The 24723-nt window shown below is 39.4% G+C and overlaps 3 protein-coding genes across 10 annotated transcripts; 1 reads left to right on the forward strand and 2 right to left on the reverse strand.

The window, feature by feature from the left end:
* Nucleotides 1–1683: 1683 nt before the first annotated feature.
* On the reverse strand, nucleotides 1684–9064 carry LOC135585470 (transcription factor TGA2.2-like). 8 transcript variants are annotated; one of them, XM_065139158.1, is made up of 9 exons: nucleotides 8665–9064; nucleotides 6455–6635; nucleotides 4539–4616; nucleotides 4388–4465; nucleotides 3933–4010; nucleotides 3766–3817; nucleotides 2882–3153; nucleotides 2377–2622; nucleotides 1684–2126 (listed from the first exon to the last, which is right to left on the reverse strand). In XM_065139158.1, the coding sequence occupies exons 2-9, from the start codon at nucleotides 6518–6520 to the stop codon at nucleotides 1980–1982; spliced, it is 1017 nt and encodes a 338-aa protein (XP_064995230.1). In that variant the 5' UTR covers nucleotides 6521–6635; nucleotides 8665–9064; the 3' UTR covers nucleotides 1684–1979. The 8 variants fall into 8 exon arrangements, with proteins under 8 accessions (XP_064995230.1, XP_064995243.1, XP_064995224.1 ...); XM_065139171.1 differs by having other exon boundaries at nucleotides 6455–6644; XM_065139152.1 differs by having other exon boundaries at nucleotides 6455–6651.
* Nucleotides 9065–17258: 8194 nt separating this feature from the next.
* LOC135631491 (calmodulin-like) lies at nucleotides 17259–20091 on the forward strand. Its single transcript, XM_065139215.1, has 2 exons — nucleotides 17259–17461; nucleotides 19457–20091. The coding sequence occupies exons 1-2, from the start codon at nucleotides 17260–17262 to the stop codon at nucleotides 19828–19830; spliced, it is 576 nt and encodes a 191-aa protein (XP_064995287.1). The 5' UTR covers nucleotide 17259; the 3' UTR covers nucleotides 19831–20091.
* A 361-nt stretch (nucleotides 20092–20452) lies between these two features.
* On the reverse strand, nucleotides 20453–22241 carry LOC135631486 (magnesium-protoporphyrin IX monomethyl ester [oxidative] cyclase, chloroplastic-like). The gene is made up of 5 exons (XM_065139207.1): nucleotides 21684–22241; nucleotides 21519–21583; nucleotides 21099–21426; nucleotides 20924–21022; nucleotides 20453–20826 (listed from the first exon to the last, which is right to left on the reverse strand). Exons 1-5 carry the CDS (start codon nucleotides 22164–22166, stop codon nucleotides 20563–20565), a joined length of 1239 nt encoding a protein of 412 aa, XP_064995279.1. The 5' UTR covers nucleotides 22167–22241; the 3' UTR covers nucleotides 20453–20562.
* Nucleotides 22242–24723: the final 2482 nt, after the last annotated feature.

Below are 24723 nucleotides of genomic sequence, written 5' to 3' on the forward strand. Positions count from 1 at the left end.
GGATGGTGATTTTCCATCCCTAGAAGTGCTGCAATTGGAGGACATGACAGCTTGGTTGGAGTGGTCTGGAGTCACCGAAACCCATTTCCCGTGCCTCCGTGAGCTCAGCATCGTGCGCTGTCCAAAATTGAGGCGATTGCCTGCCATCACTTCTCTTTCTTCGGTGCACATATCCAACTGCTCAGACCTGCAATCTCTACCGGCGGACCTGACCAGGCTTTGGAGACTAGAGATCTATCACTGTGAAAACATGGTGGTTCCGCCAGAAGGCAGCGGGCTTCAGTCACTGGCCTCCCTCAAGCACTTGGATGTCGAGAACTGTCCTAAGCTGAAGTCGGTAGCAGAGGCAGATGCTGTTCGTCTTCCCAAGTCGCTTCAAGTGCTCCGAATCAACTCATGCACTGATCCGAGCAGCTGGGTTTTCAAAGAGATAAGATTCTTAACATCCCTCCAATATTTGCAGATTTCCGAATGCATGAACTTGAAAGTTCTTCCGGAAGGGCTTCGTGCCCTTCCATCCCTCCATAGCTTTCTGGTGCTTAGGTGCCCTCAGATCACCGCATTGCCGGAGGATGGCTTGCCTGCGACACTGCAATGCTTGTCCGTAGAAAGCTGTCCGATGCTGCATGAACGGTGCAAGGAGGAGAGAGGCCTCGACTGGCACAAGATAAATCACATACCCACCGCAGTGATCGACGGCCAACACTTGTAAAGGTGATAAGAACACTACCCGATCTCTCTTTGTCTTTTGCATCAACCTAATCAATTAGCAAAGCTCTATAGTTTGCACAATTCCTAGGCCTGTTGAAGATGTGGAACTTATCATCTTCTTATGGTGAAGCCAATTACTTGGCATCAATTAACTATTCTGCTTCTCTCCTCAGCATGTTCTGCATCCCAGAAGCAAAGTAGGTTCCGATTGTTTGGGGAGAATCACAGGAAAAAGACCTGTTCGTATGAGATACAGTAGGGTTTTAGTTGCAAGTTTTTGTACCACTTGGAAGTTTATGATACACAAACTGCTGAGCATATATGGAATAGCTACCTACGTGCACCTAAAACGCGTTCCATTTTCGCAATGGCATTCAATCGAACAACTAACGTGCATGAGCACCTAAATATTAAAGCAAAGCCGTGCAGAAATGCTAGACCGTGTGGAAACTGATCAAGACGGAGCAAAGACATGCCAGAGCTACCGGTGGATGACACGGCGACGGAAGGCAAGCAGATTTCAACCCCATTGCCCCGATCCCGACGTGATTGAGAACCCGGTTTACAGCAGGCGACGCTCGGGGATGAAGGGGGAACTATGCGTAGGAAACTTGCACGGAGGAGGGTGAGGAGGGCAGAATAAGTACACGAAGGCCTAATCGGAAGACTTCTTCGAGCTCAGGCAGGGCATGAGTGCCTGATTGGCTCAACTGAAATCTTATGCATTGTAATCGATTAAATACCTGAAGTGTGTTACCAGCGCTCATCAAACAACGGCAGCAAAATGCAGACATGAAGAAGACGATGGCCTGCAGCTGATCGATACTATGCGAAGAGGTCTCAATCGCCTGTTTCCCAGAAGGAACAGGGGATCGATACAACTGATTGAAGCTGAACAAGATTTTAAGTGACATTTGTACTGTAATCAAAATCATGAATACATCAAACACTTCAAAGTCTGATTCTTCATGGTGAAACAGATTAAAATCCTAGCAACAAATTCTCATTGATTATTTCAATAATCATTTTCTTAAACGAGGCTACGAGCATGCAGAATGACATTATGATGGTCTTTTTCTTACATGAGCAACAGTACACTGCATGAATAAGGAGGAAGGAAGGAGTACCATACTTTGCTATACATGATCTGAATTAGCTCCACCGGTGTCCAGCCATAGTACCGGAGCTAGTAATGCAACATATCAGAGAGGTACTTCAGATCAGCCCTAGAACAGGAAGTAATGTGCTCGACAGGAACAGAGGGCTTGTTAATCCCGCGGCCGAGCTAGCCAAATAGAGCTCAGGGCACGAAGACGTGAGAAGTATCCATGTATGGCAAGAAGCGCTCGTGCCGACTGACGGGTAGTTAATATCCGGTGCATCTGTTGCAGGGTTTGCTGTCGCAGGTTATCGGCCTAGAAAAATAAACAGAAAAGACCTAGTGATGAATAATGTAAATTTCAAGCTCGGTAATTCTTTTGCCAGTGAAAAGCAAAGTTACTGCAACGTCATCTGGACCGACAGTGGCGGATGAGCCGAGACACCTAAAAAGACTTAAAAGAACCCCAACCACAAATGAAAATACCATACGACAGAGAACTAATTCAAGGTATGCAAAGGCCTAATATTGATGTAGAGTCATGTATTAAACCATAAGTAATTTACCTGGCGAAGAAAATTCTCAAGAGTTCCAAGTTTTCCCATTGCCATAGCCATCTGACCCATGTAGTTTGCAACATTCCCTGAAGATCCTGAGGGGGCAAGCGACCCAGCCAGTGTTTCTGCCAAGGACTGCTGCAACGCCTCCATCCCTTGAGACAGAGCATCCTCAGCTTGCTGCGATGACTGCTGAAGGTTGCATATGCCCATCATTTGCTGCTCTGTAAGCGGCTCCAGCTGATTTGCAAGTAGCTGCAAAGATAAAGCACAATTAGAACTGAACTAATGAACCGACAAAAGGACCACCCAAAGTAGCCCCACAACAACAACTAATAGTCATGCCCCAGCTATTTGGGGACCAAAAGAAAGCCCATGATTAGAAATGTTACTAAAAAAAGAAACCCAATTTGAATTTATTCCATCCCAAACCCGTTTGCTTGATGAAACTTCTGGTGGCATGAAAAAAAGCTTAGAAAAAATAATAATAAATACAAGGTATGAAGTTCTGCACCTTCAGAAGCTCAGATGAACGGAATCCTCCCAGCCATAAGAAACACCTTTCAGCTGGTGTCTTCCACATGCCTGATAATATATGAAAGACATCAGCCTTGGCAGCAATGCCCTTAAGCCTAAATATTTCATCATACTGAGCCATGACACCATCAACGATAACACAGAGATCATTTTCACTGGCATGAGCATTCACTGCAGATCTCAGCTCATTGATCTGCCGGTTATGTTCTTCGAGCCATCGTGCATATTCTACATCAAAAGCCAACGCCCCTGCAATATTCATTTAGCATGCCACTGATTATAGGACAGGAAGCGATTAAACTAAAACACAATGTGTACCAGCATGTGTCAAAGGTAGGACATCAATTCGTTGGTATAATTTTTGAATTTACAATATGAAAGAAGATTAGCTGATTAGTCCTGAATATAAATAAATGTGGGGATGAATAAATTGCATAAAAGATTTAATAAATTGTGTGTGAGTCAATTACATCCGAGTTTATCACATAAAATTCTGCCTAACTGGACCAAAAAGAACCATAATGAAGTACTTTAAATCTGTGTTTCAATACCGAGGATATTGTAAAGAAAACAAAGATTCCTCATGCATTCAACAAAAAAGCTACAATATGATGATCAAATATTTTCCTATACAAGAACCTGAACAATTTTGTTGAAGGATGTACTTTTGTGAACCCTTGCTATGATAATTTCTCATTAGTTGCCTCAAGCAGAGAGTTTCATGTAAACAAAAAGTACAACTAGCAAAGATGGAACAAATGTGTTTCTCCCCCTACAAAATATGCTCTTATGTTACACAAATTATGGACAAGGTTGTTATAAACTCAATGTCAGATGAAGAGATCATGCAGTAGAAATTACCATTTCCACCCATGGCGTGGGATTGATCTCCTGAGCCAGAAATAAAAATTCCCTGAAAACACATATTTCAACCTGATTACATAATCCACAATATTGGCAACAAAAAAAGAAAAGATAAGGTCTCAATAGAATAGAGAAGAGGAAATGTTCGCGGAAAAGGATCATACCTGCTGCCGAGCTCTTTGGAGCTCCTGCTCAAGTTGAGTTAGCTTCAGTCTACTACTCTCTAGTTGTTGTACATAAGCCTTGTAAATTAAGAAGACAGGAGAATATATAAATAATTAGAAATATATCTTACTGAAATTAACATAAAATCTGCAAACAACTGATACTGCAAATTGGATTACTTTTCCAAAATATGCTAAAGCTAACTTATTTACCATGCCCAATCAAGAAAATGAGAGAAAGGTTATTCTGAAGCTATAGAGTGCACATTAAAATCGGGTAAGGTGAATGAACAAGTAACAGCAGGGTTAATTTACCTGACAACAAGTAATTTCTAATAACAACATCTAAGAATAAATATTTCCCATATCCCAATAACATACCATAATACTCTTACAAGTGCTAACCAAAGGAAGTACCAAAACTTGCAAAAAGTGCAAAGAAAAAGACTAATCACCTTTTTTCTTAACCTACTCTTTCTTGCAGCTTCACGATTTTGAGCCAGTCGACGAACTGTCTGTTCGAAAATAATTTTCTATATAATTAAATGTATATTTTTTACTGAAAAAGGAGGCAACAATTAACTGGAAAATGCAACAAACATGTACCTTTTGGTCCAGTGTCTTGTCCTTCGACCTGTCACTAGAATCAGATGCTGCAACAACAGCATGTTGTCCTCGTTCTAACTGAAAATTAAAAGATAAGGATACATAGCCATAGACCATATCAAAATTTGAATACTAAGTAACTACTTTTTGGAACATGAAGCATATTCCATGTACATGTAGTGGTCATAGCGATAAATCCTCTAATCAGTCAAATTCTTTGTTGATATGTAGCTACAACAAATTATTAATCATGGAGATTGCATTTCTGCCAGTGCCATAAGTGGTTTATAGTCCTTTTTTCAGAGGTCTATAATCTTAAAAAAGCATTGTATTACGTTATTGCCAATGGTCTATTAGGTTTAGTTGTCTTTGCTTACAATATGTTTCTGAAAATAAAAAAAAAGAACAACCATTGATCTTATTCATGGCAATTTACCATATCCTGATCTGAAAACATAGCTCAAAGATATAAACATAAAACAAGGAAATAAGTTTAAGACTACAATAGTCATATGGCCCATTATGTAGTAGCCAACCCAAACCAGATTTTGGACCAGCTGCCTTTTGGCCCAAATTAATGAAATATACCATAAAGCGCTTTTTTTTTGCTGCAATATTTGACTGGATTAAATATAACTGGACCTAAGTAATCTATTAGGATAGTTTATACATTCAAAAATCCCTTGTAAGTACCAAATCAGCTAGGGAAACTTTTCGTTCCCTTTATTGGCACAAGAGTGTCACTAATAATTCGTTTATCTACCATCCACCTTAGCGGCCTTTACATTTTGCCATCTTGATCAGTCTCACCATCTAGTACCTCGATCCTTTAAGCTTTTCCAGATAGGGCTATGGACCTATACCCTCCTCCAGACTGGAGATAATGATCACTTTGATATCGAGGTAAGATTGGTTAATGGTCTCCTCTCCATGATAAAGACGATGGACCGTTGCTTAAAAGCAAAGATAACATAGTTCTACTTGTTCAATTTCTTTCCTCTCTTTTTTCCCCTTTTTTTTTCTCTGTGGCTGCTTCTGTGAACATATCACCATGCTATGGCAGCAGCATATACCACTCCAAATGAAAACCAACACAACATAACCACCTCAGACTTGTATCCTTAATATACATAAATTAATTAGTGGTTTTAACACTGCCATCATACTTGCAAGTTACGATACTCTTAGTTACTATGAATGCACCAGGTCCTTCAGAAGGAAGAAGACCATAAATTAAATCCTAGGAGTAAGTTTACCCTACATGCATGACTAAATAGTTAAAAAGATCATCCTATCTATTAAAGCTGGGGTACAACTAAAGACCTTCTAGTCTCCATTTTTCACTTGGTTGTTTCCAACAATACATTTTATGGAAGACGACAAACAATCTAATATAGAGATCATCAAATGTGATTTAGATCATAATCTAATAGTAACCAGTAACATTGCAGCAAAGGACATAATTTTCTTTTTTCAAACAACAACCTAATGTTAACCTGTAACCCAGAATCAGCTCCAATTTTTAGACAAGTTCAGGGTAAACCCAGGACAATTAGTGCCCATGAGATGAAATTTCTGAGACTTGGGAATGATGCAAACAGAAAAAACACTCCAATCGACATATAGATGCTCATAAATATCCAACAAAGTGATGGCCGAGAGATGAATATAGCCATATATGAAAGTCATTTAACCTCAAGGCAGTCTAAATTTCTTTAATATTTCACTTGAAACAGTAATATACAATTTTGTTGCCAGCAAATTTATATGCATAAAACATAAGCATCAGAGGAAATAGCATTCTATTTTGTGGTACTTGGACATAGTGCAGTAAAAAATGTTTCAAAAGCAGAATAATTAAAATGAATGATTTTTCCATATCCCTAACTAAAGAACAAAGGAGCAAAGAAAATCACCCTCTTATCTTTGTCATCAGTATCCACATCTGTGGAGGTATCTGTCCTAGGACTCACATCTGCCATTGTGATCTCTTTCCAGTTCTCAAACTGACCACTGGAAAATAGACCGAGCTAGGCTGGTATCCCTTCTGTTGGGGTGACGTCAAAGACTCAACTCTAGCAGCTGAAGGTGTAATATCTATGGAAGCTAAAACCTGGTATCAGGATAGGGAAAATGATAACTATTTTCTACAAGCAGCAACTAGCTAAACACACATGATGCTACAAAAGACAAGAACATGTGAAATCTTACTTTAAAGAGATCTGCATACATAATAAAATGTTAGCAATGCCAAACCTCTAATCCAAACTATTTGGCATAAACACATGGGTCCTGCTATAATTTAGATCTAGAGGCAAGAGATCAAACTATAAGCTTAGTTAATTCCAGCCTTCAAGCAAATACAGAATATCTTGCCACCTCAAATTATCCTGCTATCATATTTTGCCTCTAGTTCTGTTTTCCCTCTGTGATATTGTTAAAGAAAATCAGAAGGAATTTAGCCATTAGAAGAACAACTGACAAAGTTCTAGAGTAAAAGGCAAAAAATGAATATATATATATATATATATATATATATATATATATAGTAAAATATTGGTGCATACATACAAAGATGTATATACAACACATATATGTGAATATACATATGCATATATGTATGCACATATATGTATATCAAGAGCATAAATTGCACGCCCCAGCCATGCTGACATATTTCAATAGAATACCACCAAACCAACATGCTTTTGAAATGGGACTAGGCCAAAATAGAACCAGAATATCACAATAATGATGGTGAAAAAAACCTTAGTCAAAAGCACATTCTTCACTGTTATTGGAAGCTTACTTCTCTAACATCAATAAAAAGCAGTCTCCTAGGCAGTTATAAAATTGATAGCTTCTTTATCATGTAACCTAGGTCCTAAAACCGATTTAATTTAATCGTCTATTAAAACTACATAAGTTAATGAACCTATTATGTAGGAGCAGTTGCTGAGGATTGAAAGGTCAATCCATATAGTAGATCAAATGCAAGCTAGTAAATATACAGCATGGTGATTTACTAGTTCCCACTTATGTACTGCATTTCACAGGCTGAATCTAATTATTTCCACAAGTGTGCACTTGTAACTACCAAAAATCAACTTGGGGTTTAATCTTTAGAAAGCCCCGAACCAAAGGGGTGAGTCAAGGACTATCTAGATTTAAGAAAAGTAAGAAGTTTCTTAGATAATTTGATAACTCCATTTTTATACACCAAATCAGCATGAGCTTTAAATTTATGACACTGGACATATTGCTTATCCATTCTCTTCAACTTGGTTTCATTTACCAGGACCGAGTAAAGAAAATGTTTCAAAGTTAAAAGTTCGATGAGAAAATTTTATTGATCATTAAAGACCTACCTATAACATTCTATAGCCTTGATATGACAAAACTTTTAAGAAATAAACAGAAACAATTTTTTTGAAGTTAGAATTTTGATGACAAATATCTGCTCATCTCTCAAGACCAAGCTAATGATACAGTACAATGGTTACTTCCTGTTTTGCACTGTTGAAATTTAGTGTAGTAATCAAAACTTCTGTCGATAGTTTCCATCTCCCTTTTAACAAAAGGAGACTTTCTTTTTGCCAAGTAAACTTTATAACAAAAACAAAGGTCAAGTACTAGGTAACCATAAAGAAAATCTTCTTTTCCAAGAATCCAGAAGTTCTGCATGATCATCTTTTTCTTCTTTTCTTTTATGCATTATCCTTCAATGCAAGAAATTAATATAAAAGATTGAATAATTTAAGAACACTGATAGATGAGCTATCAGTGTCAAGTCACATACTACTTCAATAAATAATACTTCACGTTATCCAGCATCCACATTCGTCATTCTAACAATTTCATATCGAGGTTGAAAAAATTGCTGTTTATAATTATTTCCGCTGTTATATAACGAAGTAGACAGTTTATATAGAGAAGAATAAAACCACAAACAAGGTATCATAGCTCCTAATTCTAGAGCAAAGAGAGCTGATCACAGCAACATGAAGCAGGAGTAGTCCTAAGGTAACCATGACAGTGGTAGCTGAACTCAAAATTATATCAAGAGATCGAAAGGTACCAGATTTATCAAGAACGACGGCAAGGACAAAGCATAGAAGAGACATACGTGTTCTGAACCACCGTCGACGAAGAAATAGAGCTTTCCGTCCCGGCCGCAGTTAGCTTACCATCTTCGACTCCAACCCCACCTGTCCTACTCCCCATTCACCGTCACCATCACCGCCGCCGCCGCCGCCTCCACAGGGAACGCACTTAAAAACAAAAAACAAAAAACAAAACCAAAAAACACCCTCAAAATCTCAACTTTCCAACCTTGGAAGGCTTACACAGGGCCGAAGCCGAATAATCCAGAAGCTCCCCCTCCACACCAACCCCTCGGAGAAACAAAACCGAATCTCCTAATAAATCCAAAGCAAGGGCAATCCCCAACCGAGAACGACAACCCCCCAACCCTTATCCGTACAGCGGAAGCAAGCGACGAAGCGACACCCGTCGACCTCCCGGAGGGAGGGGGAGAAGATCGAGGCCCTATATATATATATATATATATATATATATATATATATATATATATATATATATATATATATATATATATATATATATATATATAAAACGAATCTTGCTCGAAGCAAAAGGCGAACCAGCCGCGACCCGGCCCGGATCGGACCACCGCGGAGCAATCTCGGTGGAATCTACAGCGCCGAAGACGCAAATCCGCCGCCAAAACCCTAGGTTTCGGGAGCGGCGGCGTCGGAGGACGGCCACTCCCTACCCACTGCCGCCGCCGCCGCTGCTGCTGCTGCTTCGATCTCTCCGGCTCTTATTTTTAACCCCTGGCCATGTATCGAAACTTGGGGGGATTTCGATAATGGAAAGCGATAAATTTTGCTGATCTCGGGCAACGGGTGACGCTGCCGCGCCATCAAATCTACAGGCGTCGCTTTCTTGAAACGATGCTTCTGGCTTTCCTTTTTTTTTATACCTCGTTTTGTGGGGATTATTTGGAATTAATCCCATATTCTTTCCTTTTTTTCTGCGTTTATTATCGTCTCTACTGTTCCAACGGTTGACCGTTTACCCGTCAGTTGGCGGTGCGCTCGTACACGTAGGCAGTGTCTTTTGCCCACCCATACGTATATCGTACGTACATTCGAGGTTTGTATCGGTGATAACCCCCACTTACCTGCTCCTGTGGTTGACCGACAGCGTGACGGCGATGCCACTGAAGTCAGCGTTGGAGACTGGAAGTTCATTCGTGGTCAAAGTCAAATCGGATTGCTCCTCTAAAAACTGTTTCAGCAGAAAATTAATTAAGACCGAATTTGCATGAAAAATCCCTCCTTTTTAAATCTTCAAAAAGAAAAATCTCTCCTTTGCCTCGCTTGTTAGACAATGTTTGACTACCCATCAGGTCTTCTCACAGAGATGGGAAGATGTATGTCAAAAGAATTGACTTTTTTTCTTGGATGCAAGAAGAGTTATTACTGCCATATATATATATATATATATATATATATATATATATATATATATATATATATATATATATATATATATATATATCTTTGCAGACCAAATCACATTGACTGTTCTACGAGCATGGTTAAGGGGTATTAGATCAAGACACTTTCTGGAGAAAGTAATGCAAACAGTATGTGAAAATATATCATCAAGATATATAAAAAAGAATCATATTGAGAGTTTGAAATGATGTTAACCTCAGTTTTGATTCTAAATTCAACATCTTCCACACAAACATTAGATATGTCCATGGATCAACTGCGAAGGCAATCTGTCCTCTTAGGATAGCATCGAAGATTCTCCGTTTGGTTTATGTCAGAATAAATATTAGATCTTTGTAAACTCAATTAAAGAGAAAAAGTAAGATTTTTATCAGTATCATAGTTTATTCTGTCAAATAACTTGCCTTACTTTCGCTCAAGTAATGAGGGACTTAACACATGGAGTTCAGTCAAGTAGACTCATCCTGTCAGTATGAAAGAATTTTTCTTTAATATTCTTGATTTAATGAATATTTTCTTGATCATTCACAATAAATAGAAGTCGCTTGTGTATAGTTTTAGATCAAAAATTTCTTTTAAGATCACTATTTTAAGCCTTGTGTTTAACTATTTTATCGAAACGATCTTACGGAGCATATCCCAATGATAGTCGTGCTAGTGATGCCTAAATACGAAGGACTTATTTTGAGAAATCATCTTTAAAAAAACGTTCAATCACCTTGAACATATAATTCTCAAGTGTAATAACTCTCGAAAATATATTTTTTGATTCCATGATTGATCGATGATCGATTTTGATTCTAGCACATTCTAGCATCACATATTAATTGATATAACATGAAAAAGGAAGAGAAAACAAGAATAAATTTACCAAAGAAATAAACAATGTTAAAGGTAGAGAAAAACAATGGAAATCTATCTATTAGTAATCTTACCCCACTTTGAAAATTGAGGAGTTTCATGGTGTTAGATTTCATATAAACTTATTTCTTTCCCAACATTTTAAGCCTTTGGAATAAACAAGATTGGTTGAAAAAACATTGATAAGAAAGTTGTGTAAAATATGCCTATAAATTGACTTTGGAAGCATCTTTCTATTCAATCAATCAATGATTGGTTGGATCTTTCAGCTAAAAGTGGAGTGTTCCATGAGCTCCTCAGGGAGCAATGCTGTGTAATCAACCAATCTAACCCAGTTCAAATGTTCCATGAGAATGGATGCTGAGCTGCTTCAGATGCATTACTCCTCCCTTGAGAAGTTATCCATGACATTGAGCTACAAGAAAACCTGCTTCTCCTTCACCCAGATCTCATATCTTCCAGAATTATTCAATCTTCTGCTACATTTGTTTAATTTTTTGTTTCCTGGGCAGAGACTGAATGAAATTTGACTCCAAAACTTATTCTTGACCAACTCCATTCTTGCTAAGACCAGATAAACTGATAGCCACATGGAAATAGCAGGTCAGTCAACCATTGGAACTTTTAAGAAGGAGGTGTTCAAAGTTTCAGATCATCAATGTTGACCATACATACATGTGTCAATAATTTTGATCTAATTCCAGCAGCTAGAACAGTACAACAATCTACTTCTTCTTCTGTGTTTAATCTTATCAAAGTCTTACAGGAAGAAAAGAAAAACAGAGGCTAACTCTTCTGACCATGGAGCAGTCAAATTGCAGACATCTTGAAGCAGCATTAGCCCGTGCCACTTGCACCTCATAATTAAGATATTAATGGAATTCATTATATTTGCAGAAACTGATAAGGATCAAACTACCGCTGGTGAGTTCCTCCATGACAGTGCCATCTTTAATTAACAGAAGAAGAAGAAGACTTGGGAGAGTAGATAGAGAGCTCCATCGTCCATGTATCTGTGGAGACAAAAGCTGAGGAATATAGGATGAGAAAGCGATGTTGTTCTGACTAAGTGTGGAAAATGGGCAGGAAAAGGCCACTTCAGATGGCTTTTCAACCTTTCATGATCCTGTTTTCTTGCAGGATGGATGCATCTTTCTAACAAGTGAAAGTGTGGAAAAAATGCAGCACAGAGAGCAACTTGAGCTGGCATTTCTAGCTTCTGTGACCCTTTTTTGCCTGCAGGATGGATGCAAGCTGGCATTCCGCAGGTTCAGATCAGCTTGAATTCACAGAAAACACAGGAAGAAGCAACAGCATCCACCATGGTCGTAGATGCCGAGCACCAGGGATCACACATCGGTCTGAGGACAAATGCTCTGTGATCAGGTTCAGCATCAAAATCAAAAGACAGCCTTGGAGAGATAGTGACCAGTTTCGCTTCAGTATCAACACATGGATTGCAGAAAAGGATGTCACGCACGTATTGATGACGGTAAATGACGCAGTCGAATCTTAGATGGCTGGATCATCCTACCTTATCTCCTCCCGCCCCCAAATGTGATCCACATCCCCCGATCGTGAAGAAAGTCGAGTACTGGGAGTGCCAATTCCTGATCAGTAATCCGTGGGTGGAATTGCTCCCTACCTAATGACCTCTCGAAGAACAAACATAAGAGACAGGAATTCAAACAATGGGAAAAAAGATGGAAGCGTTCTACTGTGCTCCGAAGGTCTATTTAAAGACAAAGACACAGATGCATCCTCCAATTAAGAGATCAAACTTGGCCAAAATGGGTCACGTCTCAAACACCGTGACTAGTGATTACAGTCACTCGCCATATATCCATTCTACGAGCTGGAATCCCTACGTATTACGATATCGATGATGTCATACGGGTGGTCTTCGATGCCTTCGACGACCGCGTGGCGTGAACTATTGGCGTGATCGTTGATTGCTTTCAGATTGGCGTCGTGACGTCGTTCTTTCCTTTGTTGCTCTCTCCTCTCCGAATCTTCCTGTGTTCCTCTCGATGTATCTATCCTACCCCACGTGATCTCTTCGTCTTCAACCTCAGCTTCGAGGAAACTAACCGCAGCAGATCTTTCCTGCCCAGATAGCGGCTCAACAATACGCTATAAATAAAGCTGATCTCCCTTGTTTGATTGCCCCATCCACATCGTCCAACTCTTCAGCTGCCTCCTTGTCTAGATTTGTAGATCCAGATATGGGGAGGCCAAGCGTCCATCAGAAGAGCCCCAGGGAAGGCAAGGCCAAGAAGAAGCCGGTCAAGGTGGTCTACATCTCCAACCCCTTGAGGGTCACCACCAGCCCCGCCAAGTTCCGGGGCCTCGTGCAGAAGCTCACCGGCCGGGACTCCAACGTCGCCGACACCGACGCGAGGGCCAACTCGCCCACGGCGGACTCCGTGCCTGGACGCGCGGTGGCCTGTGACTATGGCGGCACGCCAGGACGAGTCGATCCGGCCCTCCATTCGGGTGTCGCTCCGTATGAGGCCGTGGAGGCGACGCCGTATGAGGTGTTCGACGATGTCTTCGCCCGGCAGATATTGGACACCTTTCCCGGCTTCGAGCGGTCGACGCTGTATGTAATATGAGCCTTATCTCTCGAGCAGGCGGGACGAGGAGACATGCATGCTTTTTAGTTCAGATAATTCCATCAGCTATCACAATTGTCTGATCTCGATCTTAAGGGGTGAATAGCACTCTTTGATGGCCATTCATGATAAAGCCAAGTTTCATGATATACATTACTAAATCATCATATTTACATTAGCAATGTAGTCATAAAACCAATAATATGTTATATGTTATATGAAAAATTTTAATATCAAGATTAAAATCAAATAAAAATATATCGGATTTACGATCAATACTTTTCGATACCATTTGAAATGAACTTTATTAGATTTGTAAGGGTATCATCTTCACAAATTCAACTTCCATTGTTAATGATACAATAAGTAATTATTTTATACTTTTCTAAGAAATTATCCCTCCCGCTAAAGTGAATATAAATGAATTCTTACTATCAAGGCAATTTACAAAATCAACATCTTGAATATCACATTACTTCAAGTTGATTTGATTTTCTATATGTAAGTATATAATTTTTTGTCTCCTATAGATATTTCATTACTTTCTTTATAATTTTCTAATGTTCCATTCTTAGGTTGCTTTAGTATCTACCTAACATTATAATCGTAAAATCGATATATAATCTTATAAGTTTAAGCATATAATATATACTTCCAACTACGCATGCTTAAGAAATATCCTTCATTTGATTCTTTTCTAAGTTATTTTTCAAATATTGGTTTTGATTGAATTTTTTACCTCTAGTACTAGGTGTGTCATTGGTTGAACAGTTGCATATTAAATCTCTTGAAGATTTGGTTAATATATCATTTCTAGGATAGTCCTAGCAATCATTGATATCTATCTTTGAATATCTAATATTTTGTTGAGAAACATCCTAATTTTATGTAATAAACTGAGATCATTATTGTCAAGCAAAATATCATCTACATATAACACCAATATAATAAATTTGCTTTCACTAACCTTCAAATATATATACTGATCAATAGTATTTTCTTTAAATCCGAAGAAAATAATGGTATCATAAAAATTTATATACACATTGTCTAAAAAACTTGTTTAATGTCATAAATAGTTTTTTGTAAACCCAACTTTTCTTTTCCTTTTGTATGAATCATTTATTAGTCCATATAGATTTTTTCATCTAGATCCTCATTCAGAAATGTTGTTTTCATATCCATCTGACGTAACTCAAGATCATTATGAGAATTTTCTTGTCTTAATCTTAATTCTTCATGAATACACATACTAGTTGATAAGGTATATCTTGGCTGTAGGCCACGTCACAACCGATGCCACGCCATGCTACAGCCAAGTCAGCCAGAGCACCTTCGTGCGCCGAGTCAGAATCCATACCGAGGCGCTGTTTAGCATGTCCCATCCCGGAAGCTTGGGACGATGTCGTCTGGCGCCGTTCCGCGCGTCCTGGGATGGCAGTCGCACAGAAGTATTGTCTCATCCTTTGAGGATTAGTCGCCACGTCGAACCCGCGTGTGACTGACCCTCGTATAATAGTATAAAAGCCCCTGGCCGGCATTTGGCCAAGGGAGGATGAAAACAAGAAAAGAAACAACTACTGACTTGCTCGTCGGAGAGATAAAAATTGATAATTACTCGACGAAGGTCATTCTTGCAGGCAAGCAGCCACCCTCGAGCTGCGAGAGTCTCAACCCGGGAATTGCCATTTAGTGCATGAAGGCGAGCTGCCAACCAGCCTGGAGATCGAGAAACGCTGATCAACACCCCGTCACGAAGGTCCGGCCTACCTCGGCAACCAGCTTCATCGACAGAAGACTCTCGACATCGACCCGTGGACCAAGCCGTGCTGACTCATCAGCCATGGCACATTTGTTCATCAATATTTTTGACGGTAGAAGGAGAGCCATGTCGTAGGAGCATCTCGCAGGAGCTCTCCCCGAGGGAGAACCATCGACCGGTCACCCCTCTATCGGGCCCGGAGATTAGTCCCTCCCTGTCCTCAGAGACAGGGGGATCCCAGCCTCAACGCCAGATCACTACTAGCGCCTGTTCGATGACCCGGGGTTGTCACCCCACAAACTCACCACAAGACCCTTAGCTGTGTCACCCGAGGTGTTCCTCAGCCTGACCAAGCAAGTACAAGCAATGGCAGGGATGATGCAGACGCTCGTACCACTCATTCCCTATATCGCACGGCTAGCAGCTCCCCCTACTGACCCGACCCAGCAAAGGCCGAGCAGGGAGCAGGTCGAGACGGGAGAAGCCCGAGAGCAAATGACGGACTCGAGAGGTCCGCCCGAGCAGAGCATACCCGCACCCTACCGAATCACACCACCCCACTCTGAGCCTGACACTATATCATCCGACTCGGCGAACGACTCGTTCAGGGTCCAGTTGTTTCGGGTCAACCAATGCCTGGATGAGTTCCAGCACGAGTTCCAGAAATCGCGGAGTGAGTCAAACGAAGGCGGCTCGGGCGAATCCCTTTTTACTCAGGAAATACAGGACAAGCCTATACCCCTCAACTTCAGGCCGCCAACATTAGATACATACGACGGCGGCTCCGATCCCGCGGAGCATGTCGCCACGTTTCAGGCTCAGATGGCCCTCTATGGCACCTCCGATGCACTGATGTGTGGGGCATTCTCGACCAACTTCAGGGGACCGGCACGAGCGTGGTTCAGTCGTCTGCACTAGTCCTCAATCTCGTCTTTCGACCATCTCGCCAGGGAGTTCGAGCAAAATTTTCTCGCCAGGTCTAGCTCGGCCCGTCGGCACCAAAACCTGAGCCTGAGTTCAGTCACTCGGCCCACAGGACCAGCTCCTGCCTGGGTCGCTTCAGATCAATTCCCGACTTGCGACTTGTCGGCACCAAAACCTGAGCCCGAGTTCAGTCACTCGGCCCACAGGTCTAGCTCATGCTCGGGTCGCTCCAGATCGATTCCCATCTTGCGACCCGTCGTCTTCGGATTTTCGATGAGAGCTTTCAATGTCATCTAGAAAGAATTTTATCAGATATGCAGGGGCACTATCTTCGGATCCAAAAACTACTATTGATAGAACTAGACTCTTATTCCCCTCTCTTCCAATATTTTTACATGACCATTTAGATTAATGGATTATGGATAAAAAAAATGAGAAAGGAACCATAATCTCTCAACGATTATCACGTATCCAAGTCTCTTGTATGTGTTCACGTTTGTAATGTCGTACGGTATAAACTATTATTAGAGTTTCTCTTATCAAGGGTATGAATAATACTATAATATGAATTTTCTTTTTATTCGTTATAATTTTTATTATGATGAATCAGTTGTACAATATATCTTACTCAATTAGAAAGAACATTAATTATTAAGCTTCCAAGAAAATATTTATGTTTTTAATATCATATTTAAAGATCGCCTTGCAAAATCATCATTTAGGAGCCCAATATTTTGCAACAATATCCGAGAAAATTTCCTTCTATTATATCTAATGGAAACATCAGTTTATCCAACGGTTCATATTTACTAGATCATCACGGGTAGGCCTTTAGAACCGTTCGTGTAACATCTTAACCGTTGGACCACGATCGGACGGTAGTGAACTCCCCAATGGCAATCCGGGCCGTCACAAAATTTATGGGAAGAAAAGTATTCCACGTCCGTTACGAGACCGTTGACTCGCCGTTGGCCCCTGGCGGAGTCGTATAAGACGAGGCCCCTAATTCTCCGATGTCGAGGGCACAAAGCGCTCAAGATCGCTCTTTGCCTCTCTCTCTCTCTCTCTCTCTCTCTCTGCGGGTCTTCGCTGCAGATCTCTTTGATCGGATCGCTCCGGTGCTCGATCCCCGAGGAGGCATGGCGGAGCAGCTCACCGACGAGCAGATCTCCGAGTTCAAGGAGGCCTTCAGCTTGTTCGACAAGGACGGAGATGGTCAGATCCCTTCCATCCGATCTGTACCATCATTCTTGCTCCACTTGCTCGTTTTTTCATTTGATTTGACGCATTTCGCCGTCGGATCTTGTGGTTGTTCTGCTCGTCGTCGGGAAGTAGGATATTTTCGTGTTTTTCTTTCTGGTACTTGCTTTTATGGTGGATCCAAACATGTGCGCAATCCTTCATTAGATCTCCTGATGAATGAGGGCTGTTAAAAACGTGAGATAAATTGAGTTGCTTATATGAATATAACATATTAATTAAGAGATTTATACGCACTGATCTTTAAAACGCTTGGATGTCATGTTAGGACGAGTTTTGATTGTGATTGGTGGCTGTGATAGTCTCATCGTTTAGGTGAGCCTCCCATAGGTTGATATTATGGACTTTGTCCGTTAGACAACATTAACATCTTCGTAAATGCTAAAAGTTTCAAGTTTGTGCAACAATCTCTGCACCTGGTGTTGCCATTTAGATCCTTAAAAGAAATGCAATCGTGAACTCTTGAGATCAGTGACTGCATTGATAAATTCATTTGTTTATAATGCCATTGGCATGTAGTGTTACATTTGTTTTGGAACAAGGAAATTTGAAGAAAGAATTAATATTAATCTCTCCTCTCCCGATATTGCCGTTGGTGTATTATTATTAGCACTAGAGAATTTGTCTGGATTTTGGACCAAACTTTAATTTCAATGAAGGGATCGATTGAAGAAGAAAGTATTTAGAACCTTATGCCATAATTGTTAGGCTAGCTGCCCTTTTCGTGTTATGCCTAACACGCAGTTAGACTTTTTTTTTCCTGCTATTGATAAAGGAGGGAGACAAAAGAAGGTGGAGGTGGGGGAATGTTGAATATGAGTTGAATGCTACGTCCATAATTCATTAACTAGATATGGTGCCAGTATGCCATATATGGATTGTTTTAGTACAGTGTCAATCTCAACATCCTGGAAGAAAAGCTTTTAACCATTTCCCTGTGTCAAATACATTCAACATTTTGAATGTTGACAACGGTCGTGATAATGAGTGTGACAGTGTAGGAGAAAGTTTCTCAGTTGAATGAGAATTCTTGTATCTTACAAAAACGTGTATGCAGTAGTGCAGTTGTTTACTCAGTTTCTTATTGCCATAACCAATCCATTGCATTCATTTCTGTTCAGGTATCAAGAAGTTGGATACCTTGTACTTTGCTAGTCATGCTTTAATTTTCTTCATTTATCACTTTCAGATTAAAGATTGAGATGTTAGTGGGATGCATAAAATTAGTGACTGAGAAAGTATACTGTTCCAAATTATAATAGTCTTTTCTATTTGGCATTACGAGTTAAATTACTTAATTGGCCTATGTGAAGAAGTAACAACTATGTTATAATCGTATTTGTCACACCGACAATGTTTTAGAGTGTCTAGTTGTTTGATGTGAACTTAGGAAGTTCCTGATGTTACTAGACTTTTGGTTCCACATTTTCTTGTGAAAGTTCCTAGCTGTAAGTTCCTGACATCGTCAAACGTTTTGTTTCCACTGCAAATTCCTTAATCACATGCATTGAATTTAGTAAGTTCCAAATTACTGATGCAAACGTTAAAAGTACAAAGAAAAATTAATTATTTAATATTGAGGCAACAAACGACATCAGTGCTTGTGAAAGGCTTTCATAAAACCTTGGGTTATCAATCATGCTCTTACTGGCTTGAAAAAGATTAGTTGATTGATGTGTCGAATTATGTGAATATCTGGTTCTGGAGATCTTTCGTGACTATCTCTTTGCTTTTGACCTATGATGATTAGTTGGAGGTAAGTGTTAAGGTCACTTCCCCCATTTTTGGCATTCCAAGGACAATGCCTGGAAAGGTTCTCTTGCAAACTCTTGGAATTGTTTGATAAAATTATATGTTATTTTCTAAAAGCATTTATGTGTCATGCCACAAGAAAAAGCTTTTGCTTCAAATTTCTGAAGTCTATTTGGTTGTCTTTTGGCATGTCACCAGGTTGTATCACTACTAAGGAGCTTGGGACTGTGATGCGTTCATTGGGCCAGAACCCTACAGAAGCAGAACTGCAGGACATGATAAATGAGGTAGATGCAGATGGAAATGGGACAATCGATTTTCCTGAGTTTCTCAATCTGATGGCTCGGAAGATGAAGGATACCGACTCTGAGGAGGAGCTGAAGGAGGCCTTTCGAGTTTTTGACAAGGACCAGAATGGCTTCATCTCTGCTGCTGAGCTGCGTCATGTCATGACCAACCTCGGGGAGAAGCTGACAGATGAGGAAGTTGATGAGATGATCCGTGAAGCTGATGTCGATGGAGATGGTCAAATCAACTACGAGGAGTTTGTCAAAATCATGATGGCAAAATGAATCCACGAAAACTCACATAGCAATTATCTGGAAAGCTGCATTTTTTAGATCGAAAGAAAGATGACTCTGCCCGTGCACTTCTATCTTATCCATGGGTGTAGCTTTGCACTAAGTTGCCAGTATATTGGATTCTTTCCTGCCTGCTTTTGTTTCAGAATGCTATGAGTTTTGCCTGGGTCTGGTATGCAGGCCATTTCTTTTCCGCTCTTTTTGTTCAAACTCTTGTTGATCTGGAACAAGGAAGATACCTTCTTTGTGTTATTCTCGACTCTTGAAAAGTATCATTTTTGTGATCATATTGAATGTGCCATTCAATCTCTCCGATTGATTGACATATACACAAGGTAAAACTATGTACATTGAATCTCTCCCGATAACCAAATTTTGGAAACCTTCTAGTTTTCTTGTCTGTCTTTTTTCCCAATGATACAGTTTGGTAGTATGATCTGATATTCGCAGAACACATTGGTAAGGAGTCACACTCTGGTAATAAAATGAAACACATCTCCATTTTATTCCAAGCAACATGGGTGGCAGGCACTACAATTGCACTGTCCACTATGAATCTTATCGAAGCAGCTTCTGCAGAATTAACAGTTTTGCCTCAGTGGATACTATCAGATGATTGAAACATACATTTTCATGTGTTCTCAACGGATACAAGAAGTACATTCAAAAGATCGGATCAAACGATCGATGCATCATGTAAATGTGGAATAGTCTTTTACAGAATTAGTAGACAATTTGTGGCTCGAAATCAGCGAAGTCAACAGATCCAGACTCAACAGGCGGCATGAGGTAGGCGGCCACAAGCTCAGAGACCAATGCAGCAATGAGAGGTATCCTCTTCAAGTTCTTCACCACAGCAATCTCCTGGCTCTCTCCTACAGCAATCAGCTTCTGGTTGATCTCCACCATTGTGTCCAGCTTCCTCTTGAACTCAGGGTTCTCAACATCCAACACAGCTGGGAAAATCCTCGCTGTCGTGCGGTTTGTCTGAGACAAAAAGGACATGGCATTGTCGAATTCAGGATTACAAGAGAACTCCGGCATATCATATAATTCAGGAAGATGAAATGGATCGATCGGTTACCTCGATGATGACATGCATGTCGAATTCTTTGGTGTCGAGACCGATCCCTTCGTAGAAAGCCGTTCGCTGGCAATCATTTACGTACATGGTTACATAGACCTGCCATTGTTTGAGGCATAGATTTGTTGTCATAGCTGTCTTATGGTGGTCGTGCAAACAATCGAGAGGATATTACCGAAAGGCAGAAGAATCGTGACCACAGTTTGGCCTTCCAGTCATTGAGGAACTGCGGCTGAGCTTTGAGCAAAGCAGAGAAGAAGTCTCCATGCCTGTTCTCATCCTGGCACCAGTTCTCGAAGTACTTGAAGATGGGATAGACTTGGAACTCAGGATTGGCCTTCAGGTGCCGGTATATGGTGATGTACCTCCAGTACCCAATCTTCTCAGATAGATATGTTGCATAGAAGATGAACTTTGGCTTGAAGAATGTGTACTTCCTGGCCTTTGTCAGGAATCCCAGATCCAAAGCCAAGTTGAAGTCAGAAAGGCCTTTGTTCAGGAACCTGCACAATCGCAAGACATTTCATCTCAGGATCCAGAACGGCACTTTGGCATGCACCTCATCGAGTAACAATGGCTGTGATGTTCTGTTTACCCTGCATGCCTGGCTTCATCTCTTGACATGAGGGAAAAGATCTCAGCCACCACAGGGTTGGTTTTCTGTCCCAAGAGTCTGTCAAAGGTTAGCACTGAAACAAAGGCCTAATACGGGAAGATAAGACGAGTGAGAGGTACTGTAGATATGGAAGGATGATCCGACCTTGAGCCTTCGCCCGAGTTCCTTGTACAGCAAGAAGCCGGAGAACTCGGCGGTGCAGGAGCGCTCCAGGAACTCCACGAAGATCTTCCTCAGAGGGCCCTGCATCTTGTCGGCGGCTTCCTTGAACTCGGGGTTACGGACGAAGTGGGTCTGGTTGTAGTCGGTCTTGAACTCGTTGAGCAGCGCCTCGAACTCCGTCTGGTTCAGGTTCTTGTTGATCTCCGTGTTGAACAGCTGCTCCATCTCATCGAAGTCCGTGGTGTAGAACCTGGGCGCCAGGAGCGTCTCCTTGATCTCGCTCTTTCCGGCCTTCTTCTTCGGCGTGGCGGTGGCGGCGCCGGGCTGTGAAGAAGCCATGACTCTGAAGCGGGAGCACCGAGGCCCCAAGGCGGCAAGCTTGGGGGTGGACCTGCCGAGCTTGCCGACGGGGTTCGTGGGTCTCATGAAAACCAGCTCGGCCGCTGCGGCTGCTGTTGTCGCCATTGTTAAGCTCCGAGGGAAGCTGTGGGAGACGAGGGAAGGGGGCCAGAGTTTAAGGATACTGTTAGGGATGGACTTGAGGTCACAAGTTGAGGAGAACGAAGGATCTTTCAGCTGTACTGATTGGATCTCTCATCCAAGAAATCTATTGCTTATAATGAGATGACGACATGTGTCAATGCCGACAACTCGTGTCACCGTCTCAAAGAGTCGACGAAATCTTGTGCGATGTATGTCCGAGCGTGCGAGCGGATTGAGGTAATTAGCGTTATTGCAGAACTTGAGCGAGGAAAGAGAAAAGATAAATGACAAAACCAAAAATACTTTTAATTTGCAGTGAAGGAATAAAAACACATATTTATAATATCAAAATAGATATTTATAAGTTTTTTAAATAAATAAACACCACATAATCACTTGATAAAACAATCCTAACACATCTAACCCAAATATTTTATTTTTTTATTATTCATAAAATCACCCTCAAGTAAAATCGAGTATAAATTGGTAAACCTCTAACTGAAAATAAATTCACCACCTCTATAAATGTGTTTCTAGAAGACTGAGTTTTGATAAAATAATTATTTTATTTTTCTACATGTACTTTAAAAATTGTAAAAATAGATAATACTTTAGCTTTTTCTTTAAAAAATATATTCATATTATCATTGTAATTATATATAAATAATAAAAAAATATTTACTTTCATTATGTTAGACAGTTTGTATATAGGCCCACAAATATTTATATGTATAAATTTCGATTGTTATTAGATTATCAACTTGTCTAAAAGAATTTCTATATTATTTTTTAAAAATATAAGATTTATAGGTAAGATCTTTATTCTTAATTCAAGTAAATTAACTATCATATTTTATTTGACTCAATTGTTTTAGTTTATCATAATTGAGATTACCTATGTTTTATGCCATAATACCAATCCATCAGTAACAATAATAGTGAATGCATGTAAGGAAAATCCAAAAAATAATAAAAATATAATTTATTTTTTTGTCATCCTTATAGTTGCTATTAATTTTTTATTTTTATCATAAATCAAATATTTTTTACATAAAAAATAGTGTAATACCTTTTTCTTAACAATTATCATATACTAATGAGATTTTATTTTAAGTAAAAATAAGCATCATATCATTATTAATTTTTTTTATCAGGTTTAATATTCATAATAATTGTTCATTTTTCTTCCACTTGAATCTTACTATAATTTCTCATTTGCAATATACATTTGATCAAATCATCAAGCATTTGAAATAAATTTTTGTCCCCTATCATATACTCTATCTAAAAATTATACATATCTAGAATGTTCTTCATTAGATGTCATAAAAATATATATTTTTATATTTTTTTACTTTTTTTTTCATGATAATTTGTTTGATTTTTATTTCAACAATCCTTTTCAAGATGACCATATTTTTTATAATGAGAACAAAGATGAATATTTTAATTTTTATTTTTCTATCAATAATCACTTCAATATGTTTAATTTTTTTGTAATAAAATTATTGATGATTTTTTTTGCCTCTGACTCTCATGTGATTAGTTTATCCCTTGTCTCGGAGTGTCAAATCATCCACGAGTTATATCATTCTAACTTTTTTATCTATTAATTCATCAATAGATAATGTGCTTGTATATCTAGTTTCTTCTATAACAGTAGAAATTATTTCAAATTTTGGAGATAAACTTCATAATTTTTTTAACTACTTTGGTCTTTTAAATTTTCACTATAAGATTTCATTTAGTTTATAATAGAATAGATTTTTGAGAAAAAAAAATTATAGATTCAGAATCTTTTATCGAATGAATTTTAAATTCACATCAAAATATGAGGTTTTAAATTTTTATATTGTTTGTACCTAGACATATATTTTTTAATATTTTTTAGACTTTTGTTGATGCTAATGTAACTAAAAAAAAAAAAAAGAATTCACCTTGTAGAATGTAGAAAGCTCTTATATTTTTGTATATATTTTTATTCATTTGATCTTTCTCAATCTACTGGTCGGATTCTTGCTAGTCTTCTTCGACCAGTTTGTGATACCATACTTGATACCTTCATATAAAATTTTAAAAAATAAAAAAAAAAGATAATAGAAAGAATAAGGATTACTACTTTGGATCTATAGTATTTTGGATGAGTCCAAAAATACCTATTTATAACATTAAAATGAATATTTATAACATACTTCACATCTAACCTAAATTCTCACATTAATTCACATATCTCATATTTTATCTCATCTATATCTTCATCTTTTTTTCATCCTAAGTGTTTGAAATACTTTTTATCAATTACATACTTCAGGTCTGGTCTCAATTCCAGGCAATAGACTAAGAATGAGAGAGAGAGAGAGAGCGAGAGAGAGAGAGAACTTCGACCTGTTGATGCCTGGCACACCGAAAGGACAAGTTCAACTCCAGCAAAATCCAGCCAACAAAATTACATCTTATCCAAACTCAGCATTCCAAGCAAAACAAAGTTTGAGAGTTGGAGACTGACGTACCTCCGAGCGCAGCACAGATGGGACGCGCA

This window comes from Musa acuminata, chromosome BXJ1-3 (genome assembly GCF_036884655.1).
Source record: "Musa acuminata AAA Group cultivar baxijiao chromosome BXJ1-3, Cavendish_Baxijiao_AAA, whole genome shotgun sequence".
Classification (NCBI taxonomy): Eukaryota; Viridiplantae; Streptophyta; class Magnoliopsida; order Zingiberales; family Musaceae; genus Musa; species Musa acuminata.

Excerpts from the sequence above, each read along its gene's own strand:
- LOC135585470 (XM_065139158.1), bottom strand. The coding sequence starts at position 6,520 with ATGGCAGATGTGAGTCCTAGGACAGATACCTCCACAGATGTGGATACT. Across the intron at positions 4,617-6,454 it reads CTGATGACAAAGATAAGAGG|TTAGAACGAGGACAACATGC; the intron begins GTGATTTTCTTT and ends TTTAATTTTCAG. Across the intron at positions 4,466-4,538 it reads ACAAGACACTGGACCAAAAG|AAAATTATTTTCGAACAGAC; the intron begins GTACATGTTTGT and ends TTAATTATATAG.
- LOC135631491 (XM_065139215.1), top strand. The coding sequence starts at position 17,260 with ATGTCGAGGGCACAAAGCGCTCAAGATCGCTCTTTGCCTCTCTCTCTC. Across the intron at positions 17,462-19,456 it reads GTTCGACAAGGACGGAGATG|GTTGTATCACTACTAAGGAG; the intron begins GTCAGATCCCTT and ends GCATGTCACCAG.
- LOC135631486 (XM_065139207.1), bottom strand. The coding sequence starts at position 22,166 with ATGGCGACAACAGCAGCCGCAGCGGCCGAGCTGGTTTTCATGAGACCC. Across the intron at positions 21,427-21,518 it reads GATGAAGCCAGGCATGCAGG|GTTCCTGAACAAAGGCCTTT; the intron begins GTAAACAGAACA and ends GCGATTGTGCAG. Across the intron at positions 20,827-20,923 it reads ACATGCATGTCATCATCGAG|ACAAACCGCACGACAGCGAG; the intron begins GTAACCGATCGA and ends TTTTTGTCTCAG.